The 21,042-nt window shown below is 38.3% G+C and overlaps 2 protein-coding genes across 3 annotated transcripts; one reads left to right on the forward strand and one right to left on the reverse strand.

Annotated features, from left to right (window-relative positions):
• Positions 1-228: 228 nt before the first annotated feature.
• On the reverse strand, positions 229-13,641 carry LOC113671426 (uncharacterized). Of its 2 annotated transcripts, none has more exons than XM_027187613.2 (22): positions 13,449-13,641; positions 13,164-13,222; positions 12,889-12,967; positions 12,644-12,681; positions 12,475-12,517; positions 11,748-11,838; positions 11,305-11,377; positions 10,643-10,693; positions 10,496-10,561; positions 9,746-9,787; positions 9,575-9,628; positions 9,345-9,419; positions 9,123-9,199; positions 8,427-8,583; positions 8,020-8,041; positions 7,837-7,874; positions 7,154-7,343; positions 5,529-6,775; positions 4,661-4,735; positions 4,408-4,465; positions 1,541-3,840; positions 229-1,206 (listed from the first exon to the last, which is right to left on the reverse strand). In XM_027187613.2, exons 1-22 carry the CDS (start codon positions 13,510-13,512, stop codon positions 406-408), a joined length of 5,700 nt encoding a protein of 1,899 aa, XP_027043414.2. In that variant the 5' UTR covers positions 13,513-13,641; the 3' UTR covers positions 229-405. The 2 variants fall into 2 exon arrangements, with proteins under 2 accessions (XP_027043414.2, XP_027043415.2); XM_027187614.2 differs by having other exon boundaries at positions 9,746-9,784; positions 13,449-13,632.
• Positions 13,642-14,561: 920 nt separating this feature from the next.
• LOC113671561 (uncharacterized) lies at positions 14,562-18,736 on the forward strand. The gene is made up of 6 exons (XM_027187794.2): positions 14,562-14,650; positions 14,746-14,791; positions 15,877-16,007; positions 16,403-16,441; positions 17,024-17,065; positions 17,395-18,736. Exons 1-6 carry the CDS (start codon positions 14,563-14,565, stop codon positions 17,466-17,468), a joined length of 420 nt encoding a protein of 139 aa, XP_027043595.2. The 5' UTR covers position 14,562; the 3' UTR covers positions 17,469-18,736.
• Positions 18,737-21,042: the final 2,306 nt, after the last annotated feature.

Genomic DNA, 21,042 nt, shown 5'->3' on the forward strand with positions numbered 1-21,042 from the left:
TATCATCAACTAAGTTGATAACGTAAATTGGCCAACATAAAGAGTTTCAAAACTGACGCTTCGAGCGTTAGCCCTTCGCCAAGGCGAAACAGTGCATGAACGACTGTGCATGTCATGAATAAATAAAGTGTTAAAAGCCCCCCTCCCCCCCTCCGCAATGTGTTGTTCTTTTGTTTAATTTCTTGCTTGTTTTAATAACTTCGTTGCTAAGTCAAAACCAAAGACGAGTTTCTTCGTATAGCATGAGATTTTAATCAATATTGAAACATTAATGTAGATACACAGAAGACCCATTTTCAGGGCCAACGCACACATAACAACACATGAAACAAACGCACATGTAAGCGATAAAACTACAAAAAGAAAAACGCTGATGCATTGTGATTCTTAGTTCATGATCACAGTTCAGACTGAATCTCCCCCTCCGTTCAACAGGCCAGGGGGAAGGAATGTCGTCATGGAAGGGCTTACAAGCCCGTCTCCTGATCCTGACTGAGGCTCCACATCACGTGGGACTCCAGCTGGAAAGGACCACATACTGGGTACTTGGGAAAAGTTTCCACCAAGGGCTGTTTGCTGCGAAGGGCCTGTACCCCACAAGTAGGACGGTGCTGGTGCGTGTCCATGTGCACTACCCCATGATACACTGGGAGCTGCAGTGTTAGGCTTTGCCACAGGCTGTTCGCTTCCCTGTGAGCCGATTACCCACTGAGGGCTGGGGGCATTGACCTTGGACTGTTCGCCAGTAACAAGGCCTTGCGAGGGCGAGGGCAGTGTCCCTATCGTAGATCCCCACTGCATTCCAGAAGTGGGGTTATTTACTTTTGGGATGGGCTGTTCAGTGCTTGATACTCCGGGTGGAACCTTGCCAATCGGTGCTTTGGTTGTAGATTGAATATTGTCCGAAGTTGCCGCAGAACCAAGCACGTTCTGAAAGGACCACTGATTACCGTACGTGTTGCTGGGAAATGGGTTTGCACTCCAATCCATGGTTTGCTCAAAGAAGCTACCGATGTCACTGTCTGTAGCGAAGTCTGCTGCCACCTGGGAGCCAACCAGCATCATGCCATTCAACGCTGCCCTCGCTTTTGCCGCTTCTTCCATGCTGCCGTAACGGATCAAGCTGTTCCCATGGCGAAGATTCAACTGAAATGTGAGCAGTGGCCCATGCCTCTCGCACATAGGACGGAGGGTCTTGGGATCCATCTGCAAGCGAGACAAGATCATTAAACGATTGTCATAAGTTCCTCTTCCTGCTAATTCTTCGATACAGCAGATAAATATTCAATCGACAGTAACATTTGCTTTTTTTTTACGATGTATCTGCTAAGAGAGTGGGTGATATGGTAAGAAATGTCATGTTAATCACGTAAGGAACTAGACCAGACGGTATGACTACTCACTCATGATACTAATATTATGACTTGGCTCTGTGGGGAAAAAAGATAGTTGCCAAGAATTTTCCATTACATTGCCTTAACTGGCTTTCAGATAAAAGAAAGGATTTTAATGGACTCGACAACGTAAGAGCAAAACTCACCCTTGGTGACAAATTGCGCAGTACCAGCCAAGTTGACATGGAATTGACAGCAGTTCTAGAAGGAGCAACACCGCTAGATGCAGATACAGGGGGGACAGAAGTCCCAGGTAAATTCCCTGAGAGCTTCTCCTCAGCACTCGGTATGGGTTGATTCGTTGACCAGATGATCCCTGAGTTTTGCAAAGATGATGGCTCGGTTGTGCTCACACTTCCACTACGGTTTTCACTTGTTGCCATAGTTACAGATGATGCCGACGATGACAGAGTAGGAGCAGGACCCCCGACAGCAGCCCAAGGTTGAGGGTTGGGTGTCAAAGGACTAAACGGCTGCGTACTGCTATCTCTTGGACTCCATGGTGTTGAACTGTTCGCAAACCCAAAGCGACTGAACTGAAACTCAGGCTGGGTTTTATCGCCTCCAAGACTGGAACCATCTATTAAGCTTTTCAACCAAGCAGGGGGCTCTTCGTCAAAGAGAGGGGATTCAGGTAAAGTGGTGTCAGATCCCAACCCAGGGGGAGGTCTCAACAGTGATGCAGCACTGGATCCTGCAGATCTACTTGTCACTTGCGCAGGTGGGGCAGGGGCTTTATTGCCTAGCCATGGGGTTGAGCCTACGCCAAAGTCGATTTGACTTGACTCAAATGTATGGTTATTGACCAACAGTCCTGAGAAGGAAGAACTTGCAATGGTAGTGACAACATTGTCTGCTACCTTTACGTTGCTTCCAAGTTGTACGCTGCTGGGCGCACTGACAGTTTGGTTTCCCAAATTCGACCAGCTATCTGATGAGGAGTCAATAGTGGAAGATGGACGACTGGAGCTTTCCACGGTGTTGGGAGAAACACTATCTCTCACTTCATCTCTTTTGTCAGATTTTGGAGCAGGGCGCCATGGTACACCTGGTTTAAATTCAGGTGGGTCAGCAGACAGCTTGGGACCAGCGTCCACACCCCACCTGCTTGAAACTGGATCAGGAATTCGTGCCCGTGGAGAAACATTGTTGCTGTTTGGAGCTGAGGAATCAGATAGGTCGCTGGTTGAAATGGATGGAGCTGATACGACACTGGTTAGCACACCTGAAGATGATTGTGAAGGAGCTGATATTGTCTGAGCTTTGGAGTCCACTGAGGCTGGTGTGCTGCTAGTGACGGAGGACTGAGTGACTGGTGCTGATGAAGGTTCATGTAACAATGGCTGCTTCCACTGTGTGAGCCTAGACTGAGTAACAGGAGAAGGTTGCTTGGGTTGTTCTTCTGATGTCACAGGAGAAACAGCAGATGGTTCGCTGGGCTGAGACTTAACAGCGTCTGCTGTCTTGCTCGTTGGTGCCTCTGTTGCTGGTTTGTCATTAGTTGCGGCTTTATTGCCCTTCTGTTGTGCATTAGGTGACTGCTGTTGCTGCTGCTGTTGCAGTAGAGATTGCTGCTGTTGTTGTTGTTGTACTGCAGTAAACGGCAATGCAGGATGTCTCCCAGCCAGCCCAGGCTGCTGCTGCAGAACTTGCTGTTGCATCTGAGCAATCATGAGTGCAATCTGCTGTTGTTGTTGATACAATTGTTGTTGAGGCACTACCTGTTGTTTCTGTCCTAAGTGTTGCTGAGCAACAGACTGTGCAGCCAGGCGCTGTTGAACGATCTGAAGTTGAGCTATCTGCTGCAGCATAGCAAACTGCTGAGGGGTGAATGGAGGCTGAAGAAGACCTCCCTGAGCCATTCTCAGCTGCTGCAGATGTAACTGTTGTACAAACTGAGGATGAAGTAATGGATGAGCAAGTGTTGGTCTCAATGGGCCCTGTACCCCTGGGCCTGGGGCAGGAGGTACTACTGGTGGACCAGATCTTTTGCCGTTGCTAGACAATTGCGATTGCCCATTTGTGGGCTTTACTGCCCCAGCTACAGATGATGGAGGTTTTTCAGGTTTTGTTGTGCTCGTGGAAGTTTTTGTTTTAGAGTCTTGTTGTACTTCAACCGTTTTAGAAGTTGATTGAGTTTCTGAAGTCTTGTTTTGTTGTTCACTGGCAGGTTTAGTAACAGATTCACTGACTTGAGTCACAGACTTTGAAACCGCGACCTCATTTTGTCCTTGCCTTTGTTCAGTTTTTGATTCAAGAGTTTGTTGCTCGGCTTGCTGTTGCTGTTGAAGTTTCCTTCGTTGTTTGCGGTTTAGTTTACCTTGACCTTGCTGCTGTTGCTGTTGGATTCTTGCTGCTTCTGCAGGATCAGGCTCTTGGAGTTTTCCACTTGGAACTGATACAGACTGTTCCCTGTTTTCGCTCATGTTCATGGCCAGTAGGTCCCCTGAAAGCGCGGCAACAGATAATGTTATGAATGTTATATCTGACCTTCTGATCAAAATCAGTTAATTAACTCTTAGCTATCAGTTGGGTGATATTGTTTTGATATACCAAATTCTTATCACAGGCCATCACAAAACTCTAAGGTAAGCAGTTGGGAGAATCTGTTCACATATCTTTGAAATAAAAAAGCGTAACGTCTGGAGAACTGAATGTGGTGTGGGATAAAGTTCTATACTATGGAAGGGAGAGTGGTGGAGACCAAAAAAATATATATTGGGAAAGGAATACGCAAAAACCAATTGAGCCACAAATGGATTGGTGTACGAAACATAGGCAGACAACCTGTGGCTGGTCACAACTTACTTATCACCTATTCCAGAATTTCGATCCCCTTCATAATTTTCCTTTTTTATAAATTCACTTTACCCATTTCAAACGTTTTCAAGTGGAATTCCCCATGAAAATCTTCTTAAACATTAACCCACTGGATTTTTCAAGAACCGCAAACCAATTCTGAACTTTTACATTAAAAGAGACCCTATAATAAAATAATGACTGAGAATCATACCTATTGCACTCTCGATGTTCATATGATTTGCCTTCAAAGCTTTTTCAGCATCCTCTTGCTGCGCAAAATAAGAAACATAATGGTAAAAGGAAACCATTTCAGCTGAGACAATCAAAATTGTCTGTACTTTATATAGTTCTACACCTTGGAAATACATTTGAAAACCCGTGCATAGTTCGAAAAGAATGTTCTCAAGTTCTCAAATAAGATTAACACGCATCAACTGCATGAATATGCATAGGAGATCACTCACCTTGAAACCCATGTCTAACAGTTGTTTGAGAGATCTGTTCATCCACGCATTTGAGTCATTAGCTGGTTTGGGAGCCTAAAACATTTTGAGAGTAATGATAATTATTTCTCATAAGCAACCAGCCAGAATTTCCATAATAAAGTGTAGTGACAGGGGAAAAGCATTAAAAGACAGGAGAGTATTATCCACTTCTCAGTATAAAATAGCCCAGGCCACTGAAATTTAGCCCTGGTTGAATTTGTCTGCTCTCACATAACTAAGGAACACACAGACTGACCTTAATACAATACAATAAAAAAACCTTAGCAACCAGAATAAAGTTTACTCACTTGACCTAGAGTAATAGTAAATCCACAAAAGAGTGTCTGCCTACTATTGACCAGTTACAACAACATACAGATGAATCCCGATAACTTAAATCGCTGCTAACTTGAACCTTGCACTAACTCAAACCAAAAGCGATTTCTTCAGGATTTCTGTCATACAATTGCTGTAATTTTAACCTCGGCAATCTACGTTTCCCCTAGGGTCATTCTCTATCTATCTTTAACACTCAATAACTCGAACTGTGTCAAACCACATTTGCCAATACATGTGAACTTGAGACAAACGTGTACTGCAGTCCAAAACATTAAATGAAATTATTTTGAAACAGCCCTGTAACATTTGTTGTTTTTCCACATTACAAAAACATGTCAGTCCAGTTCAGGTTTCCTTGGTTTAGGATACATTAAACTACAGTGCCTTTATCTTCATTTCTCAATAACTCAAATTCCCATTAAATCAAACCTTTTTCAATTTTCCTTGAAGGTTCAAGTTAACAGGATTTGACTGTAGTAGTCAAATTCAAGTAAGAGACATTTCTTACCCTATTTCTTTTAGATGCTGTGGTCCACCCATCTAGAGATCCCTCAGATCCTTCATCATTATCCAAATTTTCTTGTCCCCATTCTAAATCTGCAAGTGACACTCCTGTACTTTCTAACCACTGTGAAACTTTGCTGCTACTCACGGTTTTAAGATCAGAAGTTGTGTCTGATTTTGACACTACATTGTCCCAACAAGAGGTACCTGTGATATCTACAGAAGATCCCCATTTAGATGAATTAGACACAGGTACTTCACCCCAGCCAGATGAAGGTTTAGTAACAGAGGTTGAAGTTACAGTTTGTTCAGATTCAATGTCCCCACTTGATTTTGCCACAGAATTAGAGTCCAAAATAGGTGGTTTACTAGACTTGGAATTTGTGAGTCCATCCGAAGTAGAGTGAGGTTCAGTCCATTTAGTATCAGTCTCAGCAGGGGTACCACCCCATGAGGCTGTCAGATTACTAGTAACCACTGTTGATGTTGTTGGCACTTTAGGCTTGACAGCCTTTCCAGGTGTTTTGCTCCAGCTTGGAGTCTCAGATACATATGAAGTGTTCACAAGCTCTCCTTTTCCTGGGTCATGACTGCGCCCTAACGACACTGAGTCCTTTGCATCTGTGCTACTCTCCCAGTTTGAACCATTCCCTATTAACCCCCCAAATCCCCCCTTGGTCACTCCGCCCCAGCCTGCCCCAAGTCCTCCATTATCTTTTGCTGTTGCTGCTTCAGCAGCATCAATAGCTTGATCAATAGACTCATCAATGACATCCCAGTTCTCAGATGATGTTGTTGAAGTCCCATGCCAATTACTAGTCGGCAAAGACTTTTTGTCCATACTAGTGTTGACATTTCCTTGGGCAGAACTTGAATTGTCAGAGATAAGTGCAGTAGACATAGAAGAAACAGAAGTTTTAGGAGAAGATTCTGCTGAATACTGACCCTTTTCAGAGCCAGCATCCAAGGAGGAAGTCTTTATCTTATCACCTATTGCTCCTTTTGATCCTACAGATGGCCAAGTGTCTTTATCTCCTTCATCCACAACAAGTTTATCCCATGTCCCTTCCTTATCTCCCCACTGTCGATCCTCACTTCCCCACTTGTCTGCATCTTCCCAAGTTTCCAGTGAATTACCCCAGCCTGACCCCTTCACAGGGGCAGATTGTGACCAGCCTGAGTCATCCACTGGTTCTATCATGTCTGCAAATTCTTTTGGTCCAAAACGATTAGGATCCTTCTTCTTGTTAACTAACAAAAAAGAATTATCAGACAGTTGAAGGCCCACTATCACATGTAATAATTTGTGTTTTATATGTAGACAATAATTATCACTTGCATAATGAGCTTAAGTCTTTAACTGAATAACAAATATGATAATTCCTTCATCAAACTGATCAGGTTGAGTCTTCAAAATCAAATTTGTTCATGGAAAATATTGAAAAATAAGGATTCAAATAGGAACATCTACATGTATTTCCAGTAGGTAGCCCAAGTTTTGATATAAATGTGTCCATATTGTTCTTAACACCAAGCCTTTTTTTCCTTAATTAAAAACCAGACATCTATGCAGTCAAAGAAAATAATTTTCAACAATTCTACCTCACTGTTCTTTTTACTACTAGTCACCTGCAGGAGGCTGTTTTGGTTGAGGTTTGGTTTGTTGTGGAAGTGATTGTTGTTGCTGCATTTGTTGTGAAGGTGTTTGATACTGTGATTGTTGTTGCTGTTGTTTCATTTTCTTTTGGAACCTTGGTGGTATTTCTCTTGGATATTGTTGCTGATCTGTTCTCTGCTGCTGTTGTATTCTCTTCATGTTCTGTAGCAGTAAAAATGATAGTGTACAGCATAATTGATTATGTCTGAAGGACTGCCAGAATCATTACAGCTGTAACAGATAACTAGAGCTCATGGTTCTCATGTTCTAAAAAATTCCCTTCTCTTCCCCCCAAAATTTTATGAATATGACATGGTAACTTTACTCACTCACTCTTCCTTAAATAAACAAAATCTCTCTTTCAAAGGTTTATTTTAATTTGTTTCACAACTATCTCATTTTTTATTGCCACTGCTGTTATATTTTTTCAAAAAAATTGTTGCCTTGTCAATGCAGAGCACTCAGTTTGCCACCTACTAAAACATTCAGACTTTTTATCCATAACTGAACTACAGATAAATGCACAGTTAAGTGTGGATGAATGTAAAATTCTTTAGACACTCATGAAATATTTAACATTTATCTAATCTGTATCTAATTCATAGCTTTGCATGGAAGATAAGAAGAAAATGAAACTGATAAGTTCAACATTTACCTGATTTTTGTTTGCCGCCTTCTCTTTGTCTTCTTTTTCTAAAAATAAAACAATCATTAATTACAGCCTTGAAAAATGAAAGTAATTCGCCTAAGAGTTAAAAAACCAAAAAAAATACAAACAAATTTTAAAAACCCATACATAATAAGCATATTAAATGCTTTGCCAAATTCACAATCATACCTTTTGCAGCCTGTTGGGCAGCCTGCAGAATAAAAAAAATACTAGTGAAGTTGATGTACTATTAATTCTCATGTAAGGTTAGATGCTGTGGGTTTGGTGAACCAATTTGCAAGTATTTATAAGATGTTTTGGGAATTAATGCCAGTTTATGAAAGTCATCAAATGCTGTGCCTTGTATCAGCTGATAAAAATCTGACAAATTCCAGTAAACCCTAAATTATTCACTGTAGGTCAAAGCATGGTACCATTTGCAAGATATCAAACCCAGTAGATATCACACTGGTATGTTAGAAAACTCATGCAAAAGATGAATAACAATCTTATCAGACTAATGAATTCAGGCTATTGATTTAACTGATTCGAGATAACTTGCAATGACATTTAATTTGTGTGACAAAATCATGAACCTTTCTTGCAGCCTTTTCCTTCTCTGCCTTTTCTTTTTCAGCTTTCTTCCTTTTTTCTTCTTCTTCTCTCCGTTTTTTCTCCTCCTCCTGCTGACGACGTCTTTTCTCCTCTTTCTCTTGCTCAAGTTTTTGCTGTCTTTCCCGCTCCTTTTGTTCCCTACGGTGGTCATGATCATAGACAAAGATAAAAAAAATCTGAGTCCCTAAAAGGATATGACCCTCACACCATTCAATTTTGTGGTTTCCCAAAATTGAATTAGGAAAGATGGACAGCTCAGTCATATAAGAAAGAGAGATAAATAAAAAAGAGTGTCATGCGTGGGACAAAAAAAAACTAATAAACAAACTGTTGATCAATTCTCATTCAGCAAAGCCCAAAGTTCTGTAAATACACTGAATAGCTAACAACTTCACTCTCTTTTAATCTTAGGATTTTTTTAAATGAACACAGGAAAAAATACTCAGCCTGTACAAAATGGCTTCAATTGAATTTTGCAGGTTAATACAGAGTTCCATATTCAACTACTTCCTGAATGAGGTGGAAATCTCTGCATACATTTAAAAACAATATTACATTCAATGTGCTAACAAAACAGAAAACATACGTCAATTTTAACCACTGGAAAAATAACCTTCAACATAACAACAGTAGTTCTACAGAAATTTCCTAAAAGCAGACAAACAATATAATCTTACTTTTCCCGCCTTTTCCTCTCCTCATTCTGTGCTTTAATTCTCTCTTCTTCCAGCCGTTTCTGTTTCTCAACCTCAAGCTATAAATGCATAGGAAGTTTGAGTTTTTAATGAAAAGTATAGGACACACTATCGAGCTATTGCCTAGTAGCTTCTCTCTCTGGCTGATTGATACCTTATCTATTACACATGTTCCAAAACACAATCATATCCAAACCTACTCACTTGTTTCCTTTGTTTCTCTTTTTCCACTTCCTCTTTTCGCTTCTCTTCTAATTCCACTGCAATCTTCTCCATTTCCTACAATGCAAAATAATTCCAGAGAACAGCTTTTCAAACACACTGAAAAGTCTGAGGACTTAGTTAAGGGTATGCAATTTTCAAAACTAGAAAAAACATATGACAAGGCATACTACTATGCATAAAACAAAATACATGAAACAACAACTACTAACTTTTTCTCTCCGTCGTTGCTCAGCTTGCAGTTGTTTCTTGCTCTTAGGTTTTGGCTGAGAATGAAGTTGATAAACATTATTAATAAACATGACACATTTAATAACTGCAGATTTAAAGCACCACCAGCATATAACCAAAAGTGATCATTCTGTTGCACACTAGATACCAACCTTTGCAACAGGTACAGGCATTTTCCCTTTCTTGCTTGACTGCTAAAAATTTCAAAGGACAAGATATTTATAGAGAAGACTACAACTTGAAAATCTTTACCATACAAGTTAATGTAAAAGGAAAGTATGGAACAGATGAGCAAGAAAATTCTGAGAAGTCACAACTTGTTGGACAAATGAATATACAGGCTGGGATGATCAGTGTTAGTCAATGGCAGATGGTGGTGTAGAAGGCCACATTGAGAGAGGCAATGGCCTCTGATCACTAATCCCCGGGTTGAGAGTTCCAGATTCAAATACTGGGCAGGTCAATGTGTTGTATTCTTGGGCAATACACTTGACTTTCACAGTGCCTCTCCCTTCTCAGGAGTATAGCACTGGCAAATTGTCTGGGAAGCCTGATAAAATGCTGGGGGGGGGGGGGGGTAACCTTTGGATGGACTGGCATTTCATCCAAGGAGGAGTGGTAATACTCCTAGTCACTTCATGCTACATGGAAACCAGGATAAGGTTTAGCTGGGTGGGCCAATAGGCTTGAGTACAGACTTCACCTTTTTAGGCCACACCAAGTTTTTTCCTGGTCAAAGAGAGATCCACATTTGGAATCACATTAATCTTCCTCTCATTTCAATTCTGATCATCCAGAAGACATAATAATGTTTCCACATAACACCTTGATGGTGATAACTTTCTTCTCAATTCAGGGCTGTAAGTTTTCAAGCAAAAAACATACTAGCAACCATTCATTACCTTTTTAGTAGCATCTCTCTTCATGTCTTCTTTGTGTTGATTTAATTTACTCTTCATATCCATCAACTAAAAACACAACAATTTTCCAAGTTAATGCAATGAAAGTTTACAAAAACAAGAACAATGTTAGTTATTTCAAAAACTTACATTTTCTTCTTTAAACTCTTCAGGAACATGTTTTCCTTTCTTTTTGCGATTCTAAAATAAACAATGTAAGAGAGACCCTTAGAATTTAGGAACTTTGAAGAACCACTTAGACAAAATCAGAATAAAATCTCATATTTAGACAGAAATATTTCCAAAAATGTTAATTTTCCATAAGCTGTCAGCTTTTTAATGGATAAAAATAATTGGTGAAAGGGGTTCAATAACAAATTTAAGTATAAGAAATAATGGAAAGGCTGAGAGATCAATAAATATAACACATAACAAAAACTGAAAAAAAGCAAAAGTAGTAACTCTGAGGTGAACCAGGATGTAGGTTCTGTCATCAATCTTGTGTAACCCAAGCAATTTAGAAGGGGGGTAAGTTTTTAAAGAAACTGTGGTGCTGCATCAGTTTGAGAGTATAACAGGGTAATTTGGTACTCTCAACTCAGTTGAATAACATACATTGGCCACTGTTAAGAGTTACAGAGCTGATATTTCAAGTGTGATGAAGGGCTAACACTCGAAATATCAGGTTTGTAACTCTTTACAGTGGCCAATTTACATTATCAACTCAGTCAATGATAAAAAATTATACTTAAGAAGTAACTGATCAATTACCAACTAACAGAAGCACTAAGCTTTATTGGACAAAGTGTTACCTTAATGATCTCCATGATACTATCCAAGTCACCCTCTCCATCAACGTCCTCGTCATCTTCAGTATCTTGGTATCTGTTTCATGAGCAAAGTATGTAATGTAACATTTCAGTAAACATTCTCAAAGGCAATAAGCATGTGCAATATCCACAAAACATCACAAAGCCAGTGAAAATAATAGAAATGACTATAAAGTATAGAAATTTGTTTCTATGCAATGTGAATTCACACAAGGAACTTAAAAAAATGGTGCACAGTTTACAAGGAGAAGTCACTTTTCTATTACAGAACTGTAAGGAGCAATAAAAAAAAAAGCAGTCGTCTACTGCAAAAGGTAAATGACAGCTACTGTTACATTTAAAGAGGTGAAATATTCTTGTAAAAGAAAAAAAAAAAACAGCTACAAAAATACAGATGACCAATAAGAATAATACTTAATTCTCACCTTGAATCAAAGTCTCCATCAGAGGAACATGGGTGCTGCTTAGAACCACAGAAATATGTAAGAAAGTTACTAGTTCCAGCTCCTTCTGCATCTAGAGAAGAACAAAACAAATTGTAAGTTTTAATTATTCCCTACATTGATAAATGGCCCTCACACCTATTTTCAATCAATTACTGATGATAATAACTATTGACAAAGTGTCAAGCTCCTATTATCTCAAATGAGCACAAAAGCACCAAAACAAATTGGCATAACAGCTAGTTGTTACAAAGACAAACCAGTTGAAGAACCATACATGTAATGGCATTTTACAGTCTGTTATTTTTTTAAAAACTTGATAACTCACTGAAACCAGCTCAAGAATAAAACTTGCATGGTCTTCATACTGTATAGGTGAACGGTAATTGGAAATCCTACAACTAATTGCTTTATCTAGATTCCTAAAGCCTCCATTACAATAACAGTGAGGGGAAAAAATCCCCATTCTCGAGTTAACCAACGTTTTTATCAAGACAACTGTAAAAGATAGGAATGGCTTGTTTGTATTTACACAATAAGTGGGTTAACCGATTCCGGTTTAGGTTTGTGTGGTGTTTACGTGTCAATCGCAGATTGTTAGTAGCAGGGATGACATTGTGTTAATTAAGTACGGTAAAGCCAAACCTGTAAAAAACTAAACGTTACACTTAAAACAGCGACAAGGGAAGCAATTTGCAAATTCTCTTACCTTCTCTCCAGTCAAAGATATCGCGTAGAAAGTCAAAGAAAATCTAAAGAAAAATACAAATCCTTAATTTTCCATCTAACTGTATCTTGTGTAAAGTGGTGTACATCATAAAGAATTCTTTCTGAGGAGAACTCTTAAGTTTAAATACAACAGATCACATAAATTTTACCTGATCGTAGTCTGGTTGATTTGTATCGTTTCTGTAATCTGTGTAAAAGAGAAAAAGGAAGAGACATCACGCAAATCCTACAAAGATCTCGCTGTCTGAAACTTAATAGTCGTACATGATTGGAAGGCACGCAATTCTGGCCAGATACAAAATTAGAAAGTCATATTAACAGAACTACTAAATTAATGACACTACCATGATCTGTCGTTGCAAATAAATGAATGCAAAGTTAAAATCGCTGTTACCTAAAGTGAGAGATTCAAAAGCTTTGCTGATTTCATCGAACTGCTTTTTAGAGTTGCTTGCCGAGAAGTCGCTCTGGTTCTGAAAAGTGAAAGCAAGGTCAACAGAGTGAGACTAAATTATCAACTTGGCAAAGAGAAAGTACCAGAGAATGCTGGAATGTCAATACTAAATAGCAGACGTAAAGTTAAAATTTTAAGAAGAAGTGAAGTACTTTTGCTGAAAAAAGAAAGTAACAACAACTGCACAACTGAAATTCTATATAGCGTAACTTTACCTTGTCAGGGTGAAATCGGAGTGCAAGTTTCTTATATGCTCGTTTGATTTCGAATTCATCTGAAAAATAATCGGCGATATAAGGTAAACCGTCTTATATTACGAAAACCAACAAATTACAAATTCAAATACATTTTCTGTGGAGTAAATCTAACTATATGCTAGCCTAAAATTATTCAACGAGCGTGTATTCCATCGCCCACTTCAACTCGGAAGTTCCAGGATAGTGAATCGCTTGTAGGATGTACTGTGGTAAATAGGGTAACATAACCACGGAAAAACCTACTTTCAGGTGAATATTTATCCACTCCCAGTATCTTAAGGTATTCCTTCTCCTCTTCTTTTGGCATTTTAACGCGTTGTCCCTCATGTATCTGTAAAACCCCTCATCAAATTTCAAAGATTTCTAGACTCAATCGTCTTGAGCGCTTCATAAATCCAACATGGCGATCCCTTCCGATGACGTCACGTGGCTAAACCTATCCCAGCATTCATATACTAATTTAGCGGTACTCGTCAAAATATCGGGTAAAATTTGGTACAACAAAAATTCTCTTTAACAATTATTAGTTATATGTACTAAAAAAATCACCCACTGAGAAATCGTACACTGTAACCTTTGTAGATGAAAGAAAGGTTGGCAAGGGTGGCTTGTTTCCTAGGTTCAAGTGACGCAGTGCATTGAATTTCAACCGGAAGCAAAAACACAGGGATTTGCTCTGAAATATTTCAGAATTCTTAAGACCTTTGAAGCCTTATTTCTATTACAAATTTGTGTCGATTAACATCAAGTTCCGACACCGATTCAAATACGGTTTTAATAATCCATCTATGCCATGCTTATTATGCCTGATTTCAGATCGTGCAAAAGGCAAGATCCGCGTAAAAACAAACTAGCTATGTTCATTTCAGTCTTGGTTCTTAGGCCCTCGGAAAGTTCTGCAAGACCAGTGTTCTTGTAAACATGGCAATCAGGAATTTTAATTATCTAACACAGAGATATGGATGCATGCATATACAACGAAAGAATCTAGACACTGACACTTAAACAGAAGAGGAATAAGGTTTAAATCCGATTGCATTTCTAGCCCTCTCATCGTGAGGGATTTCTGTCGCCTAAGGCTCCTGATGTGAGGCGGAAGTCAGCCGCTTACTTACAGAGAAATTTGGGGATCGGGCTCCTTAAGGACGGGACGGGACAGAAACGTTCGGTCATTTGAACAATGAAAGTTTGCCTTGGCTTGAAATGGAAGTTGAACTTTTTCCGGATTTATTGAAATTCTTGATTAACGCATACCTCATCCTAACCTGGTGGAAGGTAGTGAGGATGGACGAACTTTTCGATCATAGAGGAAGTCTGTACCAGACGTCACATGACAAGACGACTCAGCCTCGTCTTGATGAATAGCGTGACTATGAAAGCGCCCGCGATATCGGGAACGCTAAACAAAATGGCGGCTTCTAGTATGTCACACGGAAGAAGGAAAGGTAATTTGGCATAATTTTAGCGCAATGATTTCTATATCTTGCGAATATAGCACTTTGACGAAAGGTATTCATGTTCTTAACCTTGCTCTGTGTAGGAAATAAAGTCCAGGTGGAGCGGAACTTTGATCAGAATTGGAGACAGTAAGTGATTCACTATTAGCTATCATGCAGTTTATTTTATGAGTCCAGGCAAGTTAACTTAAATGGCACGCTTTTAGAGGTCTTGCTCGTCGAAGAGAGTTCATGAGTCTATTGATGCTCACCATTTATTTATTGGCAATGGGAAGAACAACTGTTTAATTAAATTACGCAAAGCTGTAATATTTTATACGGAACCAAATAAAATGAAAGACGCTAACGCCCTGTGGGTTATTCATGGGGTTAAATAGCACTTTAATTTACACTTCAGAGTTAATTCTCTGTTTCACCATTTGTGTTCCCAGTGCTACGCGGCACAACATTCATATGTACCCTTACTTTCTCTTCGCCGCGATTCACCATCCTAAATCGTCCCCGACTTTCTCTGTGCGACCTCGTAGCTCAGTCGGCAGAGTAACGGTAGATCTAATCCGGAGGTCGTGGGTTCGATTCCCACCGAGGTCAAAAGATTTTTTCTTTGCCTCGTGTGGTTCCCTGTTTCCCTTTATTAGGGCTAACGCCCTGTGGGTTATTCATGGGTTTAAATAGCACTTTAATTTACACTTCAGAGTTAATTCTCTGTTTCACCATTTGTGTTCCCAGTGCTACGCGGCACAACATTCATATGTACCCTTACTTTCTCTTCGCCGCGATTCACCATCCTAAATCGTCCCCGACTTTCTCTGTGCGACCTCGTAGCTCAGTCGGCAGAGTAACGGTAGATCTAATCCGGAGGTCGTGGGTTCGATTCCCACCGAGGTCAAAAGATTTTTTCTTTGCCTCGTGTGGTTCCCTGTTTCCCTTTATTAGGGCTAACGCCCTGTGGGTTATTCATGGGTTTAAATAGTACTTTAATTTACACTTCAGAGTTAATTCTCTGTTTCACCAAATAAAATGAAAGTTCAGTCCAACTGTTTTTCCCTCGTTTATGACAGGTTTTCTGCTAAATAATGGACTTTGCCTGTCTCTTTTTCTCGATGAATCACACTAAGGGGGTAAGTCCGTGGTCATGGCCCCATGCACTTGTCCTGATCTGGAAAATGTAATTATTAAAGATAATAAAGTGAAGGATTATCTTCATATTGCAGACCTCCAAGATCAGGGTCTCCTAGTACATCACATGTGAATGGTAACAGCTCCCACTCCTCTCTTAAAAGAGATCCAAATGCAAGTCCTGCAGATCAGGAATTTAAAAAGAATGTAGATTTTTTACAAAGAGGTAAGGTATTTAAAGAATCTTTCATTATAATGATTGTTATTGTAAGTGATCTTTTATTAATTCAGAGCTATTAAAATTTACAGGAAAGATTTGGAATTTTTTTAATAGAACTTTGTATTGCTGTTATTTCTCAGTTTTCCTGATCTCAAAAATGGTAAAGAATTGTAAAAGAGTGCCCTTTTTTTTGTAAATACCTCTGTCAGATCAAAACATTCAGTAGAGATATCATTCTGTAATTTAAATTATTTTTTTTTACTTATACTTATTAACAAACTTCAAATAAAATGTTACTAGTCCAAACATGAAAATAGATTTCATCAGCACCATTGTCTCAAATAACCTCAACATGTACCTTCACTGAAAATTAACTTAAGTTGCGAATATTTCACTTGTAGAATGGAGAAAATTGGAAGCTGACTTAAAGTCAAAAAAAGGTGAGCTTTGTTTGAACTTAATTGTGTTTTTCTTTTGTTTTACATGAACTGCACCAAACAGGAGTAAAGTACAAAAAGGGTTACTCTTTTACTAAGGCTTAGCTCCTACTGGTGAAAAAGTGATTGTGTTCATTCATAATTATAGATGTAATTGTAATGGGGTTGTTATCAAGTGAGAACACAAAAGAAGCTCAGATAAATCACGTAAAGATGCAATTTTAGAAAGTTATGGGCGTGGAATTACCAGAACCAGAGCAATCATTCACCAGAATAGAAATAATTAATATGTCTCCATGATTGTATGATTGTCTTTAGTTAGTGATTGTATATTGCAAGATTTTATGTCCCTCTGTAAAGTAACCGTAATTATTTGTAATAAGAATCATACGAAAATCTTCAGTCATTTACTTATGATAACATTCAGGCTGAAATGTATCTTAATGATAATTTGTTTATCAGTGCTCCCACTCAGACACATGAAACATGATAAAGATGTTTTTTTTTATTTATGATTGTTTTGTTAGTAGTAATTGGACAGCAAGCCTAATTCAGTTGCCAAATCTTGTTATAATTTTTCCTTAGATACAATTACGCCATACGTTGGTCGTGATCCAGAAAAACCAGGTATTTTTGATGATGTTTTGATTGCTACAAGTAACAGTTGAAGAAATCCAAACATTTTTTTTAATCAGTTTATTAAGGTAGCTTGTTATATTACTGGTTCCATGTCAAGCTGAAATACTTAAATTACCAATCAAATGATTCCCAAAAGTGTTCACTGGCAAACTAAATTTGCTTGTTTATTTCTGCGTAAACTCTGCCTCAAGCAGATAACAGAGTAATTAAAAAGAGGAAATTGAGGTAATACTTTAAACTGCTGACAGAGTGTAATGTGAAATTTGAAAATAATATTTTCAATATTATTGTCTTTTCATTTTTTTTTTTTTCTCTAGATTCCCAGGGTGTGGATTTAGATGCATTCCTTGAAAATGTCCACCGCCTTCAGCAGCAGCAACAATTACAATAACAAAGGCTAAAGATGAAGACATGTATCAATGTTGCAAATGTAATATTGACTTCTTTGCAACACAAAAGTTTGTTCTAATTTCTGAGGGAGAGAATTATTCCAATTATAGCTGCTTAAACTAGCTGACTGATAGAATCTGTTTTCATTTTCTCAATTTGAAATAGGAGCTTTGCAATTTGTCAGATTGTGTCACAGGACAAATATTTCATAGTGGTTATTTATCATGTTTTACATGTGTAGAGTACTTAACACTTTCCAAGTCTTTATTTCAAAAACAGAACAAGTGACTGAAGGATACTTCATGAAATATGACCAGAGTAGGCTCAGAAGATTGGAGGTGAAATATGGCATCTCTCTTGAGTACAAGAGAAAAAAATGGAAATCTATCATGAAAGCATGTTTTAATGTTATTTTTCCCCGTTATGAAGATTTTCAAAATCTCTCACTATCAGATGTGATAAGGGCGTATAGTCTGCATTTTAACACACCATCAACAAACTGCTGTTAATATTGAAGATAACTACAAAGTAACAATGTTGTTCAGATTTTGATATAAAATTTCCCATGGGTAACCCACAAAGAAATCTTTGATAACTAGCTAGGAGAGTTAGATTTTCAATCTTAGAGGTGAGAGGGTCATTTTGAGCATCTCTCTTTGTTGGTGATGAAACGTGGCTTTGAAATATTTGAAACTCATCTTACACTAATTCTTATTTAACAGCCATGTCATCATTTTGTTTTTGAATGCAGGGAACTCTGGATTAACATTCTCTCTAGCCCCTTGAGGGGATTTAAATGTAACTTCTTCCAACGATACCAGTACATTATCCTACAAATAGGTAATGGGAATAGTCAAAATGATGAATTAGGGTCTACTTTCATGATACAGCATAGAATAATCTTGAACTGAGTTCTAGAGATGATGACAAATTGAGGGCAAGAAGCGTGTTTTTGGCTTATTAATTTCCTTAGAGAATCTCCTTGCCAGGAGATCATCAACTTATCTCTTTTTGCTTGTGCTGTTTCTGATTTCACTACATCCATCAGAAGATCTTTTGGTAACTCACCATCATTTCTCAAAAGACTCAAATCACGGGATGTTAGTGTCTGCTTACCTGAGTTTAAAATCATTCCAATTTTTAACTTGAAGGTTGCCAGAAAATTGAGCTCCCCGCTACTTCTGAGTATTTAAGTTTATTCCGCTAATTATTATTGCTGTAAATTATGCATTTTAGATGAAAATAAAATTTTTAAGTTATTTCAATGTACTAAAGCTTATTGTGAGTCCCTAAAAGAACGGAATTTTAATCGCTACGGCTATGTGTAGCAAAATAAAGAGCATACTGTTAGACGCCGATCAAAAGATTCTTTTATTAGCTGCAATGGTTTCCTTGACAGATCTTGCAAAACATCGGGATGTGTTTGTGACTCAACTTGACAGGTCTTGCAACCTCACGCATGCCTTTGTGTGTTTAGTTTAATCTTGGAAACCATCGGGATTTGCTTGTGACTCTAGCACAGGTCTTGTAACCTCCCACATGCCTTTGTGAATGTAATGAAATCTAGCAAAACATGGAGATGTGTTTACGACTAACATTGACAGGTTTTGTAACCTTCCGTATGTCATTTTGACTTTCATAAGACCTAGCAAAATATAGGGATTTGTTTATGACTTCTGCACAGGTCTTGAAACTTCTTGTATGTATTTGTGAGTTTAGTAAGATCTAGCAAAACATTGACCGGTCTTGCAATCTCCCGCATGTCTATTTGACTTTACTAAGATCCATTAAAACATCGGAATTTGTTTGTCACTTAACTTGACGGGTCTTATTACCTCCCGCATGTCTGTGACTTAAGTTAGATTTTTCAAAGCATGGCGATGTGGTTTTGCCTGGTTTTGCAAAGTTCGGCTTCCAAACCCGGATAGCAGATTTTCGACAGAAAAGCGATAGATAAAGTAAGAGGGAACAGTTAAATTTTCCTTTGGACTCAAATTATTTAAGCACTTTTAGAGAGATTTTGGTCAGCCTAATTTTATTTGTTTGGTATATGACAGATAAAAGGCTATCACCTGAACCATTAACTAATTCCCTGAAGATCGGAGGAACGGCTAACCCAATTTAATGCCAAGCGGCCAGATGAATCTTTGTAGCCTCAGCTATTTACAATTTTTTCAATAGCATTTCTTCAATGAAGATGGCAGCACTTTTCCTACTTTTTAGCGGAAATTCTATTTTGAAGGCTGATTGTTGCTTGTTTTTAAACTCCCTAGCTTATTGGTTATTTTCTCATTCTTCAGGTTTTGTTATTAAGGGTTCAAGGTGTAGGTTAACCAGCGCAACCTTTAGGTATCAAAGTCGTTCCTTTTTAGTTCAGAGTTTAAATTTACAAACCGCATTTTCTAGAATATGTTTATTTGTGCCTATTGCCTAATCTTCTTTGCACTTGTTCTTCAAACACCTGTCGTGTTTCACTTTCGTAATACTTCCAATAAGACCTAGTGTCCCTAATTGATTTCATGTGTCTGAATTATTTATAAATGCATGATTTCTTTAGAAAAATAAACTACTGGCTCTCTCTCACACACATAGCCGAAGAAGTTTTGGGCATGATTTTTTCAATTATAGCGCAAAAACAATCTGCAGTATTGTAAATACTTTCCTTTTTACCTGTTTTGAGGGAAGCTAACGTCATTGGTTGAAAAAACTGTGACAAAGGTTTCATGTGGTGATGGAATAAAAACAGGAAGACTACAACACATATCTCTTTAGGTTAAGATATCTCTAATTTATTTATTAAATAAGCTTCAAATCAGCTCCCGAAAGATTGTTATTGGTATAGATAATGACCATTGTCATCCTGTGCATGATGTAAAAAGACAAGAAAAAAAATGTTCTGATAGATTTGGGTTCGACCTTGAATTGATTCCCCGTGGTCATTAAATTTTCATCACTTTCAACAAAACGTTTTGTTATGTAATTTAAAGGTCTTCCGTATCATTTTACTCTTTTGACCAAAAAAGAACTCCTGAAGAAATAGTATAATGGCAGAGAGCGTGCCTGGGGCATGTCCTGTTGACAACTGAAACTCGGTGGCCGCCAATCAGTTTTTCATGCTGCAGTAATGTTCGGCAAGGAAAATTATGCAAAAAGTGATTCAAACCCCGAGAAAACTGTGTTATGAGCCAGTATAACAGAGAAACAACTGCTACTCGTTATCAGTGTACAGTGTCTATGTCCGTTAGTTTAAAATCTATATATTTTTTTAATAATACTTAAGTTTGAAACTGGGAATAGCTATACCGGTCAAATTTGAGCTTAATGCACACCTCAATAGTTGAAGTTTACTATCCGTTTCTTGCTGAATTTCCGATATGTTACAAGAAACCACATTGTCACTGTAGGTTTTGGCCGCCATTTTTCCACATATATTCTCGAACAGTATTAACATCTGGACCTGAATTTTCTCGTCATCAAAGACCAGGCTAGGAAAGGTTAAATGGATTACTTGTTCAGATGATTTTTCTTAGGGAAAAAAATTTTTAATCAGCTCTAACATCTTTTTGAAATTCAGT

This window comes from Pocillopora damicornis, chromosome 10 (genome assembly GCF_964200805.1).
Source record: "Pocillopora damicornis chromosome 10, jaPocDami1.2, whole genome shotgun sequence".
Lineage (NCBI taxonomy): Eukaryota > Metazoa > Cnidaria > Anthozoa > Scleractinia > Pocilloporidae > Pocillopora > Pocillopora damicornis.